At 40.7% G+C, this 21,924-nt stretch overlaps 1 protein-coding gene across 2 annotated transcripts in view; it reads left to right on the top strand.

Moving 5' to 3' along the window:
* osbpl3b (oxysterol binding protein-like 3b) overlaps nt 1-21,924 on the top strand; it is a 76,606-nt gene that overhangs the window by 28,814 nt on the left and 25,868 nt on the right. For both annotated transcript variants that reach the window (XM_047361004.1, XM_047361003.1), the window contains exons 2-4: nt 5,290-5,433; nt 19,101-19,217; nt 21,504-21,557. In XM_047361004.1, the coding sequence (XP_047216960.1) occupies nt 5,338-5,433; nt 19,101-19,217; nt 21,504-21,557 (267 nt within the window). In that variant the 5' untranslated portion in view covers nt 5,290-5,337. The remainder of the gene's footprint in view (nt 1-5,289; nt 5,434-19,100; nt 19,218-21,503; nt 21,558-21,924) is intronic.

Below are 21,924 nucleotides of genomic sequence, written 5' to 3'. Positions count from 1 at the left end.
CAGTACACAGTGACATAGATCCAAAGCTTAGGCTTTCTGAATCTGCAAAAGGAGCAAAGACAAAGTTACACAAAGTTGAATGACGAAGCATAAACTTAGTGTTTGGCTCGGGCTTGTACGACTGGTGGCCAAATACTCTTGCATCGAAGTGCTGGCAGCCTCCTGCTTAAGTACTCCTCAGAGTAATCAGTGGAAATAAGTCACACCTGTCACCCAGCACACCTGAGAGCTCCAGCACTGTCTGAAAATGAGCACATGTAGCAAGCACAAAAACACAAACACAACCCAGATCCTGACACTATTCAGTTGTGAGTCAGATAGTTGGAGTGGAGCCACACAGTTTTTTGATCTCATTCATATTATTTTCTTTACTCTTTATTGTTTGTGGATAAGTTACGTTTGTATTGTCTTTATTTTTTGAGTAAAACAGTTAGACTTTATCAAGAGGATCCAGTCTGTTTTTTTCTGTTTTGGTGGAGACGTGGATAAAAGATGAAACATGGAGAGTGTCAAGCTTATGGCTTCATTGATTAGGAAATTACACTCATTATGAAACAGTTGTGGCTACTACCCACCCACACATGCTGAAGTATTGAAAAGATGTGAGTCCCCTCTAAGCAAAGGCCATGAAGCCTTTTGTCTCTGATGTGGTTTCAAAAAGGACATCGTCACACAGAAATGTTCCTCTGTGGTGTGAAACTTAGTCATTAAACCTGAAAGATCTACATCAGGGGTTTTACACAGTCTGACACAGTAAACATCTTCCCAGACAAAGTTTGGAAAGAAAAACGTACAACAGTTTCATTATTGCTCAATTTCTTTACATCTGTAGAATCATGATTATGGTGTTTAAATCCATACGTATTTCTGACACTAGGAAAAACAGTTAAAGTCTTACTTCTTTGAGAAGCAGTAAAATACTACATCAAACCCTCTCCAATGATCAATTATTTAACTTCATCAAAACTCATTGGAGCCCCTCTTCCCAGTTAGGCCCACTTTATATTTTGAAATACTGTGTAACAAAGGTGACTTAATTTTAAAAGGACTTGACAAGAAATAAATATGTGAGTTCCTTAAGTATCAGCATGTTCAGCAGTGATGGACAGCAACCTGTCCAGGGTGTACCTGGACACTACTAGAGATAGGCACCACCAAGGCTGGTTAAGGTCCCTCATATTACTGACTTCAACATCAATATGCGAAACAGTTTATCATCTAACCATGTTAATCTACACTGTTTTCATCTATCCATATTTTACTAATTTATCCTACCTATATAAATTACATCAGCAATTATACGTTCCTACTTTTTTTTTTTTTTTTTTTTTTTTTATTTCAGACAATGATTTCGGTAAATAAATCAATTTCAGAAATGCTTATAACAAACGAACAAATATCCAAATACCATACAAAAAAGTGTTTGGTAAACATTAAATTAAATTTCCAGTTCCAAATAAATTAAATTAACTTAAACACAAATAGCAACCAGTAAAATAAACATAAAATAAACATATTCCAACAAGCAAACTTGTCAGTATATTTAACCTGAGATCTGACATTGATTATTAATTAATATAAATTGTCTGAAAAGGGGTATGAAGAAGTAAAACTTATTTTTAATACCCCTTCTCCCTCTAATTGCACTTAAATTAACTGAGTAACCTTCCTAATTAACATCTATGTTTTTGATCCAGAATTCACAAACCAAAAACTAATAAATAAATATATATACACAATTATCTATATATATACATATACACACATATACACATATATATATCTACACATATATACATACATACACATACACATACATACATGCATATATACACATGCATAAATACCCACACGCATACATACACATACACACATACATACATATATATATATACACACATACATACATATACACATGTACACATACAAACAAACATGTACCTCCACATATGTACATGTAACTGCACACATGCATACCTACACTCACAGAAACACACCACACATTAGGCCTAAATCCACATTCACATTCCTGTATATCGGCACTTCGAGACCCCCCCCCAAATCATCAGAGCCACAATCCAACACCACAGCTCCACCACCACCAGCTCCCCCCACCAATCCCAACCCCACACCCCATAGCGCAAGGTGGCAGACAAGATCCCCAGGACCCCCCTGAACTACCAAGCCGTCCACAAGAGTCCCCTGAACCCCGACCTGCCCCCCACCACCACGAGGCACAGAGCGAGGAGCAGCGAGAGAAGCCAGGCTGCAACAACTGCAGCGTCAGGCTGCAGCTACAGAGTACCAGAAGCAAAGAAGAGGGCCCCGCACCCCCATGCACCCCATGCAAACACACAGCAGAAACACAGACACGCACACACACACACACACACACACATACATACCGTGCTCAGATGAGATACCATTCACCTCGCCTCTTCATCCCAATACATGTTGAAAAACATCAGTTTTAGTCTTTTTTTAAACAGACTCATGCTTGGACATTGCTTCAGCTCTTTTTGGAGTTTATTCCAGACCTTCACACCACTGACTGAAATGCACATTCTCTTCATGGTGGTTCGAACCCTCAAGGTTCTGAAATTGAGATTTTCCCTATACTTTAAATACAGCTACTCTGGGAGCTGATAGGTGATTGTAAAACACAGTACATGGGACCTTCAGTGAGAAAGGGTAATTATAGGAGTACTGATGTCTGATCCTGCCATCACTCTGGTGAAAGACAGAGGAATTGTGTTGTTATAAGAAGATGAAAAGGCACCTTGAAGGTTGACCTGTATATAGTTGTTCTGATCAGCAGAAAAGTGGATGAATAAATCATACAAAGACAGTAAGGAAGCAGCGGATTAACCGAGAGACAGCATTTAAGTGTGTCTAAATCACAGCTGTCGGAAGCTTAGCTTTCTTCTGACACGGTTTTGCTAATAGTATTCAGCATTAACTGAGCTGGAAAATTCTCTGTCTGACATTGTGGCTCTTTTCTGTGTCCAGCTGCTTTGATCTATTGTTCTGAATCCATTTTGAGTGCCTTGCGCTGTCAGCCACAGCCTCTGGTTTACCGACAAAGAGCTGGTGCGGCATTGGCACGACAGAGATGTTTGGTGACACTTTTTTGCTAACATAAGAGCCTGTGGCCATTGTGTGGCTCAAGGATTGCAGATACGGAGCAGGTATTTTGATTAACCTTATATATGGCTCGATGTGTGTGTGTGTTGCTTAAATAAAATGTTGGTCATAAGGGGGTTAAAACACTGGTGTTTCTCTGTAATAAAATCCTCCCTCATTCTGTTTAAGCACATTCGGAGAAAAAATCTTAAATGATACAAATTAATTTCTGAGAGAAAATGTTAGTGTAATAGAATGGTGCTTGACTCTGCAGCATATCCTGTTCATCAACAATAAAACTAGGGTGTAAAACAAACCTCAGTTAGGTTTAATAGTTTTTAAGGTCAGGGCATGGGCCGTCAGTTCTATTTCCTATGTTTAAAGAGAGGCACAAGGCATTAAAGTAAGGGAGGCATACGTTAACAGTAATGGGTCCTCAGACAGATGGCAAAAAATGCCCGCACAACAGCTGAAAGGCTCCTGTGGTGCCCGCAAACACAAACCCATACCCCTCAGCAGTCAGCCAGCTCCCCTCCAGGGAAAACGTTGCAACTCTTTTTGTATAAGACATTCAATGTTTGCACCTGAAAAACTTTGTGTAGTTCTTGTATTCATCACCAAATACAGTAAAGTTAATCATCATAATTAAGTTTATAATGTAAAACAATAACATTGCTTGGTATAAAATTCTCAAAAAAGCTCCATGCACTCAGCCTAAAATTATTAAAATAATTTCTGCCTCTGACAGACTAATTTTTTTAAGTTATCAAAATGTTATTTTTAACTTAATGTAATATCAACATCCTGAAGTGGCCCAGCAATGGTTCTGACATCTTTTAAATTATTTGTGGAGGGAGCTAAAGATTAGGGTAATGGCAAGGAGACTTTGCCAACCTCAAAGACTTGGAGCTAATAACCAAAGATAGATGTGCCTTGTGTTTTATTTCTTTATTTTATAATTAAATAGAAGTGAAAGACCCTTTAACATTGAGAAAATGAGCTAGTTTCAGCCTTTACTCTACAGTCCAATAACCACTTTGAGAGGTTGAAGACCAGCTCTATTTTCCTAATGAACTTGTATCTTTGAGTTTCACAGATGGTCACGTAACACATTGATGAGCAGGGGATTAATGACCCATAAAACCAACAGTGTTTTCACATCTTTGGTAAAACTGACCTTCTGCTTGTTCCTGCACGGGTGATAAGATATGCACAAACATTACCTGGCTGTTGACCAGCCAGGTAGCAACAAACCGCCACTTAGACCAAATTAGCAAAACACTTATGTTTTGATCCTGCAGATCCTGCATCATGTTAAATAAGACAATGTGCTGTGTGGCACTTGACTCAAGGTTGTCATTTCTTTAAGTTGACCAAATCTTTTTACGCTCTGCTGAAGTGATCATCTCATAGTTCACTGATGATCTCACACCTTGCTAAGCCTTTACACGAGCCACTTGTCTTTAATTTCCACATTATGGAGATACCATGTGAAATGAGTCATAGCAAATATATGGATCACGTGTCTCTAAGGGGGGATTAATCTTAACTATAATGTGTTGTTGCCTTTCATTTTATACTAATTTGTATTATTTGCATGTCTGACAGAATAATGTACTTTTAATAGATGTAGTTTTGATAAAGTAGTTAATTAGTGTGAAAAAAGAATTTGGCTGGATAATTTATTTATGACATTACTCCAGATTTCACATTGGACATTTTATAATTAAACCACTTTTATACACAGCCAACACTTTAGAATAAGCCACTTTGTATCATGATGGCAGAAAGAAGTTCCTCCCACACTGCTGAGTGTATGCATTTCAAGTAGGTGCCTTATATTTATGGGATCCTTAACCGCTGACAGTCCATCACTCTCTGAAAGGGTAAAGTATAAAATATTAAAAACCTCTGATCTTTTCAATTGCACCCTAATTTATGTCCCCCAGTCCTGACTGTCGATGTTGCCCTCTTGATGCTGAGAGCAGAGTGAAGCTTATTAAAGACCATGTTTCTGCTATACACAGATGGAAAAACTAATCACTCTGAATAACCTTATGCATTTTTCAGTGAGCGCTAAAAGCCTTTTAGAGGACTTTCCTGTACACAGCATCTTTTTTGCCACTCTCTTCTCCTGACCCACTCTTCACCCTCTTTTTCTTCCAGCGGGGAAATGACTTTTGTGATCCAGCTATAGCCTAAACGTGTCAGAGGATGAGTTCAGAGGAGCGCAGTTCTGCCATGTCACAGAAGATCTCCTCTATGTCGAGGAGCAACAGCAGCTCCTCCTCCAAGCACGACAGCCGACAGGTAATAGTTCAGAACATTGTAATGTGTTCATTGGCAGGGAGTGGAGAGGTGTTTGATGAATTATGTTTTCAGCTAGCAGTTTTTGTTGTGAATGTGACTCGGCCACTCTTCAATCTCCTCTTTTCAATGCAAAAATCTTTATTTTTGCTCTAACTTACCTCAAACAGTTTTGCAACAAATTCCTTAGAAAGGTAATTTTTGCATAAACAACAAGGAATGAACGTCATGAACAAGCAGAGAAAGCTTTGACCTTATACCAACTTTGGCCAAATCAAATTTCTCTTTAAAATCTAGAGTATAAGAAGATGCTATACCTGCCACTTTTTAGATACACCTTTTCAAGTTTCTTTTTATCCCAAAAAGTGACTCAGTCAACCGCATGGCAGCAACTCTATGTATTGAGGCATCTATATGCCACTGAAGACCATCACTGGTTGTTATTGCCAGGCAGCTTTGTGGGAAAATTCCAGAAACTGCTGTTGTCTTTGCAGAGAATGGTCGAAGTAGGAGAAAACAAACGGTGAGTCACAACTGTTTGGATGAAAATGCAATTTTGATGTGCGAGGAGAAATGGCCTGGACTTGTATAGCTGCTATACAATCGGTGCCACCAAGCCCTCTGACCACCATCAACTGGCAAGGCGGTGCCCAAAGCGGTGCCCAAGGACACCACGACTAATACGGACGGTGAGTGGCTTCGAACTGGCAACCCACCGGTTACAGGACGTACCCCCACCACCATCACCCCAGAGAATAGGAAGACTGGTTCAAGATGACAGAAGCACAACAGTAGCTCACATAGAAACTTATTACAACCAAGATATGCAAAATACAATCTCCAATACTCAATGGTCAAGGTGCTGGTATTGGTGTTATGGTGTTGTGTATTGTCTTGGGAACATAAAAATTAGTTCACTTTTCTCCAATGACCTCCGTAGTCACTACATCTCAATCGGTAGGACACCTTGATGTGGTTGAACAGGAGCTCTGCATCACTGATGTTCAGCTGACAAATCTGTATTAAGTAAATATGGACCAAAATCTCTTGAAAATGTTTCAAAAACCCCTATGCCACAAAGGATTAAGGCAGTTCTGTATTTAAAAGACAGGGTCAATCAATGTACTTAGCATGGTGTACCTAATAAAGTGGCTGGTGAGTGTATGAGACCCACCTGGAAAATTCTTGCTTTTATGCCTGAAAATAGCAAACTTTGAGTCTTCTTCACTCAGTAACAGCATCCACACCAAACAGCCCTGCTGTTACCTTGTAGTGCGTATGTATAGTTAGTGATCAGTCAAGGCCAGTCAAACAGAAAATAATTTCTTTAATTAACTGCTAATTTTGTTTTTGCATTTCCTTCAAGTCTTTATCAGCAGGCTGCAGATCTATTAATTTTTAACTACCGCTCCACAACATGTTTTCCTTTTAGGACATGTAAGTAATTAAATGTCACTCAAACACTACCAACCAAACAATATTTGAACTGATCATTCTATGGAAACAACAAACAACTGAGAAGGCATTTCCATCAACAGAAAACCACAAAATAAACATTTATGCTGCAGGGGTAAATTTGGATTCCAAACCTGTAAGCCTCAAACACACAAAAGCTCTTTATTTTCATTAATAAAAAGTGACGTCATGTTCAAATTAGCAGGATGTTTGTTTTTACAAAGGGTGGGACGTTTTAATTTGAATCAGAATTAGGCGATGAGTCAGTAGATTTATTTGTTGGGAAAGCAGAATAAATCAAGAGTGATGTTAGTTGGAAGAGATGTACTGATTCAGAGTGGGTTTCGAGAGCGAACAGTTCAGGTGATGACAGGCCGGAGAGACAGGAAGTTTTACTGAAAAACCAGCCATTCAAAATATGAAACATAGGATTAAGCAATAACAACAGGTGGTTGGATCTCCATCTGGGCAGTGAGGTTGTGGAAGAAGCAGCTGAGACTACAGGTGATAAGGGTTTGAGCCTCTGGCAGCAGTGCACTATATCCACCACCTGCAGTCAGCTTAAGATACACAAAGAGAAAGAGACACAGAGGCTCTCAGGAACATTTAGCAGGGAGCAGAGACTTAACAATTTCTTCTGTGTTTTATTTAATCAGACGCTGGAACCTGGACTATAGGAAATGTGGTTTGGAAAGAAAAGGCTTAGTCTGTAAGGACAAACACAACGTATAGGCCAACTATGAAATTTTTTAGTTTACAGTTACCTTATGTTAAGGGGTTTTCCTAAGAAGGTCTTGTCCTCTGGGATCTTTATTACTGCGTCTTTTTGAGACCGTCTCTTGACCTTGAATTGTCCAGGCAGGGTGCAACAATAATGACTCACGGTGTGACTTTGTCAGAGGAGGGGCTCGTGACAAACTGAGAGGGGGAGACTGAAAGAGCAGTCCATGAGCTTTGTCCTTGTCTGTCCTCATTCCCATTTTTTAGATGTTCTCACCTTCAGCGTTCACCCTGCCTGACTGTTAGTTTAACTGGAACATGCGCTGAGACAACAATATGCAAGTCATCTCAGACCGCTGCCAAAACCCAAAGCCTTTCTAAACAGCCCTGACTAAAAACATTTTTATTTTAGTTTTTGATGATAACTTTATGATATGGATATGGATTAGGCTGCTCAGAGCTGCATCTTTTTCAGGACTTAACAACTGACCCATTGCAGTGCGCCTGCCCCGCCCTCATTCTGCTATTGATGTCCAAAACTAGAACATAAATCTAACAGAAAATTTAAGAAATGGGTGTAAAAATGCAAACAAGCTGTCGTGCTAATCAATGCTCAGGTTTATTAAGATTTTATTTTCTAAAGAAGAAATTTTAAAACTTTACTTGATGTAGAGCTATTCAGGGAAGAGATCAGAAACTTGCCTTCAGATGTCAATTGCATATGCTGTCTGCTTCTTTCTACATGCCATTTTTGTTAATTTGTTTTCTTAATCTGTTTAATTTTAGTTTACACTCAGCCAGGAAGCATTGCACTTTATCAGTATGCGGCAGCCTGGATCTTCTATCCTTCTCCTGTCCACCCACATCACCTGCTCAGTGACCCAGCCACCTGTTCAGAGTGTGTGTTGTTTGTTAATTAGTAAAATGAAATTAAAATAAATCCACTCAGGTCATCCATACATCGAGTTTGCCATGTTTTCTGATGTCCTAAACAGTGAATATTAGACCCAGTTTCTAGAGCTATAAATAGACTTACAGATTTCTTCAATTTTTGGTTTTTGCAAAATGTTTATGTTTAAGATATATCATTTAAATGGGCTGCATGGTGACACAGTTTGTAGCACTGCTGCCTTACAGCAAGAAGGTCCTGGACTCCTGGCATGGGTTTTTTTCTCTGTGGAGTTTGCACGTTCTCTCCGGGTACTCCGGCTTCCTCCGACAGTCCAAAAACATGACTGTTAGGTTAATTGCCCTTAGGTGTGAATGAGTGTGTGCATGGTTGTTTGTCCTATGTGTATCTGTGTTGCCTTGCAATGGACTGACGACCTGTCCAGGGTGTACCCTGCCTCTCGCCCGTATACTGCTGGAGATAGGCACCAGGTGCACTGCGAACCTGTGTGGAAGAAGCAGGTATAGAAATGGGTGGATATATCATTAAAATGTTATATTAAAAAGATATAAACTAAGAAAATACCCAAATAATAATATAATTTATTGAGGGAGAAAAGCTATCCAAACCAACCTGCTCCAATGTGAAAAAGTAATTGTCCCCTAAACCTAATAACTGGTTATGCCACCCTTTTTACATGGAGGGAATTTTGACCCTTTCTTCTTTGCAGAATTGTTTTAATTAAGCCACCTTGGAGGGTTTTCAATTATGAAAAACCTGTTTAAGGTCGTGCCACAGCTTCTTAACAAGACATCTTGAGCCCAGACTTTGATTAGTGTTTTTACTTCAGCATTCTGTGCTTAAGAGCAAATTTCCTGGTTCCATTAATTACAGTCGTCCAGGTTCTGAAGCAGCAAAGCACTACTATCTGTCATCTTAACGTTAATGGCTCTGACCCACATGCAGAAAGACTCAGGAGAATGTGAAACAGTTCTTAAGTTAGTTTATTTTGACACAAAAACAGGTTGTCTGGATCTGGGCTTGAATGTGGCAGGGATCAGCTGCACAGGAAGAGAGTGGTGAGTTTGGTTGCCTTCATGAAAATAGTGAGGATTTATTAACGGAGTTGTTTGCTCACAGAGTGAAGACTTAGGAATTCGCCAGGGGAGGGAACGGGGCAGGAAGATCTCTCCAAATGGATGTGGTAAGTTCTCCGTTACGTCACAGAGGTCCTTAAATAAAGGAATGGTTAGTGGAATTGAGTGCGGTGTTTGTTCGACTCACGTTGGAGAGTGGGCAGGTTCGTTTGCTGGTGTTCCGAAGTTCCAGAGATTGGAGGGCAGCCAGCCTTAGTGGATCCGCGGAGTCAGCCAGAAAGGTACCGAGGACTGGATCGGAACCGGGGTCCTCTTCCAGGGCCAGAAAGCAAGATGCCAGGAAAATAAAAGACCGGCTTTATTTGTGACACATGAAAGGTAGGGTGAATGCGCATGGTAGCAGGAAGATGGACACGGACAGCGGTGGGACTGATAACAGCATCAATGGGGTAAGGACCAATGAAACGAGGGGAAAGTTTTCTGGACATAGCCTTAAGAGGGATGTCCCTGGATGAAAGCCAAACCTTTTGACCCGGAGTGTAATGGGGGGCAGGTCTTAGTTTCCTATCAGCGAAACACTTATTCTGAGCTGCTGTCCTGTGGAGTGCCTGAACCGTGGCGTCCCAGATGCGCCTACAACAGCGAATGTGGTGACGTACTGTGGGAACAGCAATCTCCTTCTCATCAGAAGGGAAAAGTGGGGGCTGATAGCCTAGAGATGCTCCAAAAGGAGATAAACCAGTTGCAGCTAAAGTGTAAGCATTGTGAGAATATTCCACTCATAGAAACTTACTCCAGTCAGCGGGGTTAGTGGAAGTGAAGCAACGGAGGGCCGTCTCAAGCTCCTGGTTCATCCTTTTGGACTGACCATTTGACTGGGGATGAAAACCGCAGGTTAAAGAGACCTTGGCCCCTAATGCTAGACAAAACTGTTTCCATACTTGCGATGTGAACTGCGGACCCCAGTCAGAAAGGATGTCCTGAGGGATGCCGTGGAGCCAAAAAACATGTTTAACAACCAGCTGGGCTGTCTGGAACACTGATTGTAGTTTTCTGAGTGTGATAAGGTGGCAGGCTTTAGAGAAACGGTCAATGATAGTGAGAATGGTGGTCATACCTTCAGATCTGGGAAGGCCTGTGATAAAGTCGAGGGAAATGTGAGACCATGGGCGATGAGGAATTCCTAAGGGTTGAAGCAGACCCATAGAAGGTTTATTCAAGGTCTTAATCCGGGTCCAGACCACACATGCTTGAATGTAATCCCTAGTATCTTTATGCAATGATAGCCACCAGAACCTTCTGGAGATTAAGGCCACTGTGCGACTGATGCCAGGATGGGCTGAGAATTTAGCAGTGTGGAACCAGTGAATGACTTGTGAACGTAGTGTGGCGGGAACAAAAATTTGGTTCTTGGGACCGGTTCCGGGATCAGGTTCCTCCTGCTGAGCTTGTTTAACTCTCTCCTCAATTTCCCAGGTAAGGGCACCCACAATACAACTGGGAGGAAGAAGGGGCTCTGGCTGTCGGTTTGGATCGTCAGAGGCAAACTGTCTGGAGAGAGCATCCGGCTTAATGTTCTTTGACCCAGGTCTGTAAGAGATATGCAGGTGAAAGCGGGAAAAGAACAGAGACCAATGGGACTAACTAGAGTTAAGGCGTTTGGCTGTCTGTAAATAAGCTAGATTCTTGTGGTCAATCCATACCAGAATAGGATGAACAGCCCCCTCAAGGCTGTGCCTCCATTACTCCAAGGTGAGATTGATGGCCAATAACTCCCGGTCCCCTGCGTCATAATTGCGTTCGGTCTGCGTTGGTCTGTGAGAAAAGAAAGCACAAGGGTGAAGCTTATTATCCTTTTGAGTTCTTTGAGATAGTACAGCTCCAACCCCGGTGTCTGAGGCATCAACCTCTAAAACAAACTGTTTAGTGGTGTCAGGATGAACCAGGATCGGGGCACTGGAGAACAGTTCCTTGAGAGAGTTGAAAGCTTGATTGGCCTCAGGTGTCCAGTTGAAGGTGGTTTTAATGGAGGTAAGAGCAGTGGGGGGGCAGCAATTAGTTCCTGATAAATCTACGGAAGAAGTTGGAAAAACCTAGGAAACGTTGAAGCTTCTTGTGTGTGTCTGGAGTAGGCCAATCCAGAATGGCTCTGATCTTCTTTGGGTCTGAACGAACCTGCCCATCCTCGAGGATGAATCCCAGGAAGGTTACTGATGACTTGTAAAACTCGCATTTTTCTGCTTTAACAAAAAGGCAATTTTCCAAGAGGCTTTGGAGAACGAGTCTTACATGGTGACGGTATTCCTGTAGATCCTTTGAATATATGAGAATCTCATCTAAATAGACAAAAACAGAAATGTTCAGAAAGTCCCAGAGGACATCATTAACCTGGGCCTGAAATATTGCGGGAGCATTGGTCAAGCCAAAAGGCATTACAAGATATTCAAAATGACCTAGGGGGGTTTAAATGTAGTTTTCCATTTATCACCGTGGCGAATTCTGACCAGGTCATATGCGTTTCTGAGATCCAACTTAGTGAACAATTTGGCATCACAAATGGGTTCAAAAGCTGAAGCAAGGAGAGGTAGGAGATACTTGTTTTTAACAGTTATGTTGTTTAGGCCACGGTAATCAATGCAAGGTCTCAGAGAACCATCTTTCTTTCCCACAAAGAAAAATCTGGCTGCTAACAGAGTTGAGGACTGACGGATAATACCTGTAGCAAGTGAATCGGAGATATATTTCTCCATGGCTTGTTGCTCAGGTCCGGAAACATGATAGAGTCTGCTGGCGGGAAACGTAGCCCCAGGAAAGAGTTCAATAGCGCAGTCGTATGGTCTATGTGGTGGCAGGGACAGGGCTTGTGACTTACTAAACACCATTTTCAGGTCATGATACTCTGTGGGAACTGATGAAAGATCTGGAGGCTCCTCCTGTCCCTCCTCAGTGATGGCTGCTTGAGGTGCAACGGCAGACTGTAAACAATAAGAGTAACAGTTAGTTGACCAGGCTTCCACCCGGTTTTCAGACCAGTTGAAGTGAGGATTGTGTTGTTTCAACCAGGGGAAGCCTAAAACTAGGGGATTATGTGTAACTGGAAATACAAAAAAATCAAAACTCTCACGATGGTTACTTGAAAGAATCAGATCAAGGGGTTTAGTGCGATGTGTTACTTTATGAAGTATTTGTCCGTCCAAGGCCACTACTTTTTGGGGAGAAGTGAGCAGTTAAATTTCAATTCCTGCTTGTTTAACTAGCAATGGATCAATAAACGTTTGCTCAGAACCAGAGTCTATTAAAGCTGAAACCACCAGGGCCTCCAGATTGCACAGTAGTGTGGCTGGAAGAAGTCGGTGCGTCTGAGTGGGATTGTTTGGTCCACCGGCTCTCCCACTAGAGTTGGTGGACTCTGCCTTTTGGGCGCACATCACAGGAGGCAATGAAAAGTTCAGCTGAACCACAATAGAGGCATAGATTAGACAGTCTCCTTTTTAAACGTTCCTCCGGGGTTAATCTGGTTCCCCCTACTTGCATGGGTTCAGAATGAGGATGAACATCAACAGGTCGTCCTGTAGGTTGGACCCAGGCTGTCTGGGCAGGTCTGTGCATGGCTCTAGACCTGCGTCTTTCCCTGATTCTTCCATCTATTCTTGTCGACAAGGCAATGTAGGCATCTAATTCCTTGGGTTCCTCAAGAACCCCTAATTCATCCTTTAAAGATTAATCTAATGACTGGAAGAATGCAGCCTTCTTCATTCCATCCAGAGGCTGCGGCTAAAGTGCGAAATTCTATAGCGTGCTCCGGCACGGGGCGATTTCTGTTTTAACGGCCAGATTTTACGGGATACGCTAGCCTGATCGGATTCTGTGAAAAAGGTTTGGCGAAACTCTTGAATAAATTGATTAATGGTGCATCGAAACTGGTTATAGTTAGTGAATCGTGCCTCAGCCCATCTTAAAGCCTTTCCAGTGAGAAGTCAGAGTATAAATGAAATCTTTATATCATCGTGGGGAAAAGAAGTGGGTGAACGGTTGAACACTAGATAAGCACACTGTAATAAGAACCCAGGACAGTTATTTCCCTCACTAGAAAATTTGTCCGGATTAGGGGATATGACGTCACGTGAGTGAGGAAGTTGTTGGGTTACTGCTGAGCTTGCATTGCCCCCAATAGGGGAGGAGGAAGTACTGCTGAGGGTTTGCTGCAACACGGAAGACATCAGGTCAATCTGTTGGTTTGTTTGTTTTTGTTGTTCCAGAATAGAGCGCAGGAGATTTTCGTGGGATTGGATCTGGAGGGCATGATCAGACAATGTTCTCCTGAGAGGATCTGCTTGGTCAGTTTGGCCTAAGTGTTCTGTCATCTTAACGTTAATGGCTCTGACCCACATGCAGAAAGACTCAGGAGAATGTGAAACAGTTCTTAAGTTAGTTTATTTTGACACGAAAACAGGTCGTCTGGATCTGGGCTTGAATGTGGCGGGGATCACCTGCACAGGAAGAGAGAGTGGTGAGTTTTAAAGCTCCAGAGAAGATTACCGATGGGAAACACCTGTGCTCATCTCACAAGGTCCTTGGCTTCACCTAGTGGCTGAATGGTTGATGACAACTAACAGGACAGAAATCCCCAGAACCCCGACCCTATCACCATGTTTAACTATCATTATAATGTTCTTTTTATGAAATGTTGTGTCAATTCTACACTATGTGTATAGGATGCATACCCCAAAATTTCCCTTTTTGTCTCTAAATCTTGTCCTGCATGCTCTGATTCTTGTTTATATTATTTAATTGAAAATTGTTTAATGTTGAATTTCCAACACCCAGCTTGATAAAACTGAATGTCTACAATTCAATCCACTTTTATTGTCATCCCTGGTGAAGATGTGAATAAAACCCAAAATGTTTCATTGCAGTAGCAGATTCTCATGAATCTTGAAGAAAAATAAATCCTTTAATTTGAATATGGTGATTCAGTGGGGAAAATAACACATTAAGGAAAGTTTTTTAGTTCGTGACATTGACATTTCCCATTGAAGTAACTGAGATCAGCTACTTACTTACTTATTTACTGTCCTCGGGGTATACGGATACGGATGCAACAAAATGGGTAAAACAAAAGAATATGCCATTTAAGTATGGGAGATGTATCTGAAAGCTTAAAAGTCAGAAAATGGATACTCGTCAATATCAGTTTCAAGTACGGTAATCTGTAGTCCTAGCAATAAATAATAAGTTCAAAATAAAACAAGTGGAACTGTGACAAAATAGGCTGGATGAGGACCCAAGCTTATCTTGTTACCACACACAGTGAGGATGATGGAAAAGAAGTCAATACACATACGCTGTTAAGGAACTGCAACAAAGACTGGCATCTGGGTTATGCAGATAGAATTCATTAAAGCAATGTAGCTTTATCATCACATTAAAACATTAGAAACCGGATCCGACTTTGGTTTCTTCATTAATGAGAACAGAAGGAGAAGATGAAGGGATAAAAAGATGTGAACTCCAGCTTTTATGGATAACTGGTTAAGGAAATTGGGTTTCAAATTATTTGAAAGGAGTGAAACGGTTTAAAAAGAAAGGTTTTTTCAAAACCTAATGTTTCGAGATCCAGACAATGTCTCCGAATATCACGTTCCATGGTATGAAGGATTCAAAGAAGCAGTATTCAGGCATTGGACAGGCATTTTATTTGCAAACAATTAAAGACAAGCAAAATACTGCTGGGGATCAAAAAGGCAGGACAGGCAAGCAACAAAGAAAACTGCATGACTATATATAGAGAGGGGAATAATCACAAAGATCCTGCAGGTGGTTGATTGGAGACAGATAACTGGTGTGACAAAGAGGCAGGGAGTAACCTTAGCCAAACTCAGGGAAAACACCTCAAAAGAATGAAAGAAGAAGTAGGGTGCACAAGGAGTAACATTTAAGAAATCGCCTGCATTTGAAATCAAGGCAAATCTTAAAGAAATAAAAAACAGAACCTTGAACTATGATATTTAATTATGAAGCAATCTTAAAATACGACATAAAAACAACCTCAGTTCATCTACAGTGCCTTGCAAAAGTATCCATGCCCTAGAATTGGTCTTTTAGCTCCATTAATTTTCCAGCCAACTGTGATCAGCTTCCCTGTCCCTTCTAAAGAGAAGCGTCCCCACAGTATGATGCTACCACCACCATGTTTTACAAATAGTGTTTTGCACGTCGGCCAAAAAGTTCAGTTTTGGCCTACCAGTACACCTTCTTCCTCGTGTTTGCTGTGTCCCTTACGTGGCTTCCAGCAATCTGCAAACAGGTATTTTTTTACGCCTTTTAACAAACGTTTTCTAGGAAACTTCAACGGATATGATAACTTTTGCGAATCACTGTCTACTTGCTAAATAACAGGATTATTCACAACAACAAAAATTTGGTAAAATTAGAATTGTACAACTGTTTCAACACTAAAATTAATATAAACTATAAATAACTCCATAGTTATTGTTTCCCCACAGCATTGGCGTTGTTAGAACTAGGCCTCCAAGGCTGATGCCCGGGATGTTTTTTTACCAGCTCTGGATCTCAAGAAGGAAGGCGTTTAAAAATACATGTCTATCGAACAGATGCATTAAGCTCCAAGAATGCCATTGCATGTGTTTACTTATAAACGAGCTGATTTGTTTTTGTTGTATTCTATATTTGTCCAAAAGCAAATTAGGAGGGAAGGAAAGGTAAATTGTGCACACACAGTATTTCCATATTGCAACTAGGTGCACAGGCTACCAGTCATTGTTCTCCGTGTCAAATCTTTGTTGTCACACCGGTAATAAAATAGTTTTATTCCTAAGTCAGAGAAGGGCTTCTGAGTCTGGTGGAGGAGAAATAAAGTTTACTCCAGCTGCTGCAATAACATCAGCGCTGAGCTGCTTCCTCCACAAGATCAGGCTGGAGGGGTTTTATCCGGCTCCTCTCAAATGTTTTTATCATTTGTGAGAACAAATGGTACAGTTTTTTTGTATTGAGCAAATAAGACGAAAAGTCCAATAAAAAAAAAAAAAAAGATCAATGACGTAAAATGTCAGAAGAAAATATCAAAAGAAGAAATGTGGATGGATGGATGATGTAATTATGAATATTAAAAATATATGAATAGCTCATACTGGCCATTTATGTTGTGCCCATGGCTGGGTCCCAACGGATGGATGGATGGATGGATGGATGGATGGATAACATCCAAATAATAATAATAATGGATCTTCTACAAAGCACAGTAATAAAGTCTTAATCCTTGCCAAAATTACTTATGACAAAAGTAGGGTGGTGGAGTTGAGCTGATGGGATGATAAGGGAGATAAAGCACCTTGTAGAGGATCGGTTGTTTCTGTCTAATATAAAGTAAAGTAAAACGTTTTTAAGATAAAGATAATAAATTAACTACTTAGAATTTTAAAAATGTAAGAAATAATGAATGTGGAGGCCAGGTAGTGGAAAACGTTGATGAGACCATAGGATTTATTAAGATAATTTCTGTAAATGAGGAATGGATCACATTTATCAGACCCAAAGTGAACATAGTTTCTCAAAGTTTAAAAACAACTTTTGTCAAACAGAAGGAGCAGAATTTTAAATAAGGTTTTTTTTTAATATCACAGGATGTTCATTAACTGGTTTATAAAAAAGTAATTTTTTCATGAATCCTAAACTTTGAGTTCTTCTTAGTCCTTCATTTCAGCTGGTAACACTAAAAATATACCCAGTTAAAGAGTTGTATACTTTTTTTGTTTAATTGACAAGAATTTACATTCATTCAAAACCCAGCCAAGGCAGAAAACGGATATAATATGTCCTATATCGTTTTAATATGAAATTACTTATAAACTAGGCCACTCTCATATAAAATAATCAACTATTTCTGACCTGGGCTAAGCCCCCGATATTTCCAAATCCTAACAAAGCCACTGCCCCACAGATATGCCAGATTCTTCTATAATGTTTCTAAAGCCTTCCTAGAAATGTCGCTGCTGCAAAACAAACACAGCTGTGAGGGATTAATTTTATGATGAAATATCATCTCAATCATTGTATTTGCTGGGGATTTGGACTCAACCCTTTTAATCTCAGTGAGGAAAGGGTTATGGTGACAAATTAGATGCAACCAAAAAGTTAATTTTGAAAAATGAGACCATGAGGTGAAACTTTAAAGTCAGGCATTTGACTATTTGTTTTGACAGCAATTACCCTCTAATGACTAATGGAAATGAGGCAAGAAATTAAAGCGGGACTTTGTTCCAATTTTGTCAGGTTACAAAAACAGCCATTTTTGTTTTACATTGGGATCGTACAGAGTGGTCAGACAAAGAGAAGGATATAATTGTTAGGTAAGAAAAATTATACATGATTTTCAAAATTCTTTGTAATCTAAAAATTAATTTTTTTCTTTATAAGCAGCACAACCTCTGTCAGATCAGATGGGGCACCTCATAACCATCAAATTTCTAGTCTTTCCATAGATTCTCAATTGGATTTAGGTCTGAGTTTGACTAGGCCATTCTAACATATGACTGTGCTTAAATTTAAAGCCTTGCATTGTTGCTGTGCTTGTATTTGTAGGGTTGCTGGATTGCTAGAAAGTCGTTTCCAAGTCTTTTCCAAAACTGTCCTGTATCTCTGACTAGCTTCCTTGATCCTGCCAAAGAAAACCATCCACATGGCATGATCCACCCTCCACCATGTTTCACTATAGAGATGCAGTGTTCAGGATGAACATATAGGGTTTTGCATGGAGACCAAAAAGTTCAGGTTTGGCCTCATCTGACCAGATCACCTTCATCAACATGTTTGTTGCGCCCCTGACGTAGCTTTTCTCAAACTGCTTCCTTCTTCTTGCGTCCTTTCTACAATGGCTTTCTTTGCATAAAGGTGGGATATTTGGAGCGACAACTGATAGCTGTCATGTTGACATATTATGCCACCTGAGCTGTGGATCTCTGCAGCTCCTCCAGTGTTACCATGAGCATCTTAGCTGTTTTTTCAAAGATCTCCTTTTACGACTTGTCAATTTAGGGCCATGTTATGGTAGGTATGCAGTTGTGTCTTACTTTTTCAATGTTCGGACGATGGATTGAACAGTGTGCCATGAGATAATTTAGGGTAAGATACTTTTTAGAGCATAAAATATTAAATTGCAATCGACAATGCAATATAAATGTGTGCAATACCACATCTGCAAAGGAAGCAACTGTTGGCAGGCCATTATACTCTAAGTGCCATGCATTAAAACTCTGCTTACCACTAATACTGTATATTTGGTCAATTGGTCAGTTGGATAGACTCATCAATATTGATGCCCATGCCGGATGTGCTGTGTATTCTAATGGTTGGGAAGGTTACAATAAAAAAAGAAAAATAAGAAAGTGAGGAAGAGCTGGATTAATCAATAATATTTAGCAATTGTATCACAGTTACATGTTTTCCAGATATCATGCATCCCTAACAGTTTCTTCTATGTGCACCTGCAGGACAGCTGGGAAATAGTGGAGGGCCTGCGTGGGGGGATCGGTAATGTCCTGGAGCCCCAAAAACAGGAGGGCTATATGCTGAAGAGGAGGAAGTGGCCCATGAAGGGTTGGCACAAGGTAAAATAAAACCGTTTCATGCTATGTACAGTGCAGACCAAATGTTTGGACACACCTTCTCATTCAAAGAGTTTTCTTTATTTTCATGACTATGAATATTGTAGCTTCACACTGAAGGCATCAAAACTATGAATTAACACATGTGGAATTATATACTGAACAAAAAAGTGTGAAACAACTGAAAATATGTCTTATATTCTAGGTTCTTCAAAGTAGCCACCTTTTGCTTTGATTACTGCTCCACACACTCTTGGCATTCTGTTGATGAGCTTCAAGAGGTAGTCACCTGAAATGGTTTTCCAACAGTCTTGAAGGAGTTCCCAGAGATGCTTAGCACTTGTTGGCCCTTTTGCCTTCACTCTGCGGTCCAGCTCACCCCAAACCATCTCGATTGGGTTCAGGTCTGGTGACTGTGGAGGCCAGGTCATCTGGCGCAGCACCCCATCATTCTCCTTCTCGGTCAAATAGTCCTTACACAGCCTGGAGGTGTGTTTGGGGTCATTGTCCTGCTGAAAAATAAATGATGGTCCAACTAAATGCAAACCTGATGGAATAGCATGCTGCTGCAAGATGCTGTGGTAGCCATGCTGGTTCAGTATGTCTTCAATTTTGAATAAATCCCCAACAGTGTCACCAGCAAAGCACCCCCACACCATCACACCTCCTCCTCCATGCTTCACAGTGGGAACCAGACATGTAGAGTCCATCCGTTCACCTCTTCTGCGCCGCACAAAGACATGGTGGTTGGAACCAAAGATCTCAAACTTGGACTCATCAGACCAAAGCAGATTTCCACTGGTCTAATGTCCATTCCTTGTGTTCTTTAGCCCAAACAAGTCTCTTCTGCTTGTTGCCTGTCCTCAGCAGTGGTTTCCTAGCAGCTATTTTACCATGAAGGCCTGAATCACACAGTCTCCTCTTAACAGTTGTTCTAGAGATGTGTCTGCTGCTAGAACTCTGTGTGGCATTGACCTGTTCTCTAATCTGAGCTGCTGTTAACCTGCGATTTCTGAAGCTGGTGACTTGGATGAACTTATCATCCGCAGCAGAGGTGACTCTTGGTCTTCCTTTCCTGGGGCGGTCCTCATGTGAGCCAGTTTCTTTGTAGCGCTTGATGGTTTTTGCGGCTGGACTCGGGGACACTTTCAAAGTTTTCCCAATTGTTCGGACTGACTGACCTTCATTTCTTAAAGTAATGATGGCCACTCGTTTTTCTTTACTTAGCTGCTTTTTTCTTGCCATAATACAAATTCTAACAGTCTATTCAGTAGGACTATCAGCTGTGTACTGTATCCACCTCCTGCACAACACAACTGATGGTCCCAACCCCATTTATAAGGCTTGAAATCCCACTTATTAAACCTTACACATGTGAAGTGAAAACCATTTCAGGTGACTACCTCTAGAAGCTCATCAACAGAATGCCAAGAGTGTGTGGAGCAGTAATCAAAGCAAAAGGTGGCTACTTTGAAGAACCTAGAAAATAAGACATATTTTCAGTTGTTTCACACTTTTTTGTTCAGTATATAATTCCACATGTTAATTCATAGTTTTGATGCCTTCAGTGTGAAGCTACAATATTCATAGTCATGAAAATAAAGAAAACTCTTGTGTGAGAAGGTGTGTCCAAACCTTTGGTCTGTACTGTAAATATCCTTTGATATGTTGCACTTCCCTTTGAGTGGTATATTTTAAGCCACGATGACTTGATGTCTATTAAATTTTACATCTCTCCACAATTTTCATGTTGCTTTTGGAGTCCTGCCGACACGCCTTATGGTTGCGTCAAACTAATTGAATGATCTTATGCAGCAGATGATTCCACCCTTGGAAAGCATCACATATGACCCGGGTCAGCGCCTGTTTACACTCAGTCTGAAAGCTTTTCCTCACATGATAATGCTTAGATATCTTAGTGCCCCACTCAGACACATTAGCTTATGGCGTTTTGGTTACTAAACTACATTTAGTATTGACTCCCTGTCGGGTCTCTGGCTTTTGCCAGTCTGATTTTCGTGATGTATCTTAGGAGCCCTGAGAATTACATTTAGTGGAGGAGGAAGAGTGGCTCTGAGTGAGTGTAGGAGTAGTAAAGGCAGACAGATACAAGGGAAGAGTCCGGGATGACAAATATCTCACTGTAGAAAAGTTAATTACAGACATCATCAAGAGATTTTCTCTGTCATGATTACAGGGATATAACAGAGTCCTCGGTTTGCTGTCAGGAATTGTCCACATCCCCCCAGCTACATCATGTGTACTCATTGTCCTTGTTTATCCTTACAGAGATACTTCTTCCTGGACAAGGGGATCCTTAAATATGGCAAGTGCAGTGCTGATGTGAGTACAAAATTATCATGTAGGGTAGTCAGATAATACAGTAACTTACAAAATGTTTCACAGCGCTTACATATTTTTTATATTTTGTCAGATTAGAGCTCTTAGACGTCACTGTATGTGAAGTTGAAAGAAGTTATATAGCTTTAGAAGTTCTGCTGGAAGGTGAACCTCCACCTCTGTCTCTAACAAGTTATCTTCTAAGATTAGCCTGTATTACACCCAATCTATCCCATCAGTGGTGACCATCTTCCCTTTTGTAGAAAAGCATTGCCTCAGCATGATGTTGCCATCACCATGTCTCGTGATATGGACGGTATGTTGATGGTAAAACATAATAACATGCGTTAAGGTTTGTGGCTGTTGTGAC

Source organism: Girardinichthys multiradiatus, chromosome 3, assembly GCF_021462225.1.
Source record: "Girardinichthys multiradiatus isolate DD_20200921_A chromosome 3, DD_fGirMul_XY1, whole genome shotgun sequence".
Classification (NCBI taxonomy): domain Eukaryota; kingdom Metazoa; phylum Chordata; class Actinopteri; order Cyprinodontiformes; family Goodeidae; genus Girardinichthys; species Girardinichthys multiradiatus.
The sequence above is the reverse complement of the archived record's forward strand: the minus strand, read 5'-3'. Positions and strand labels throughout refer to the sequence as shown.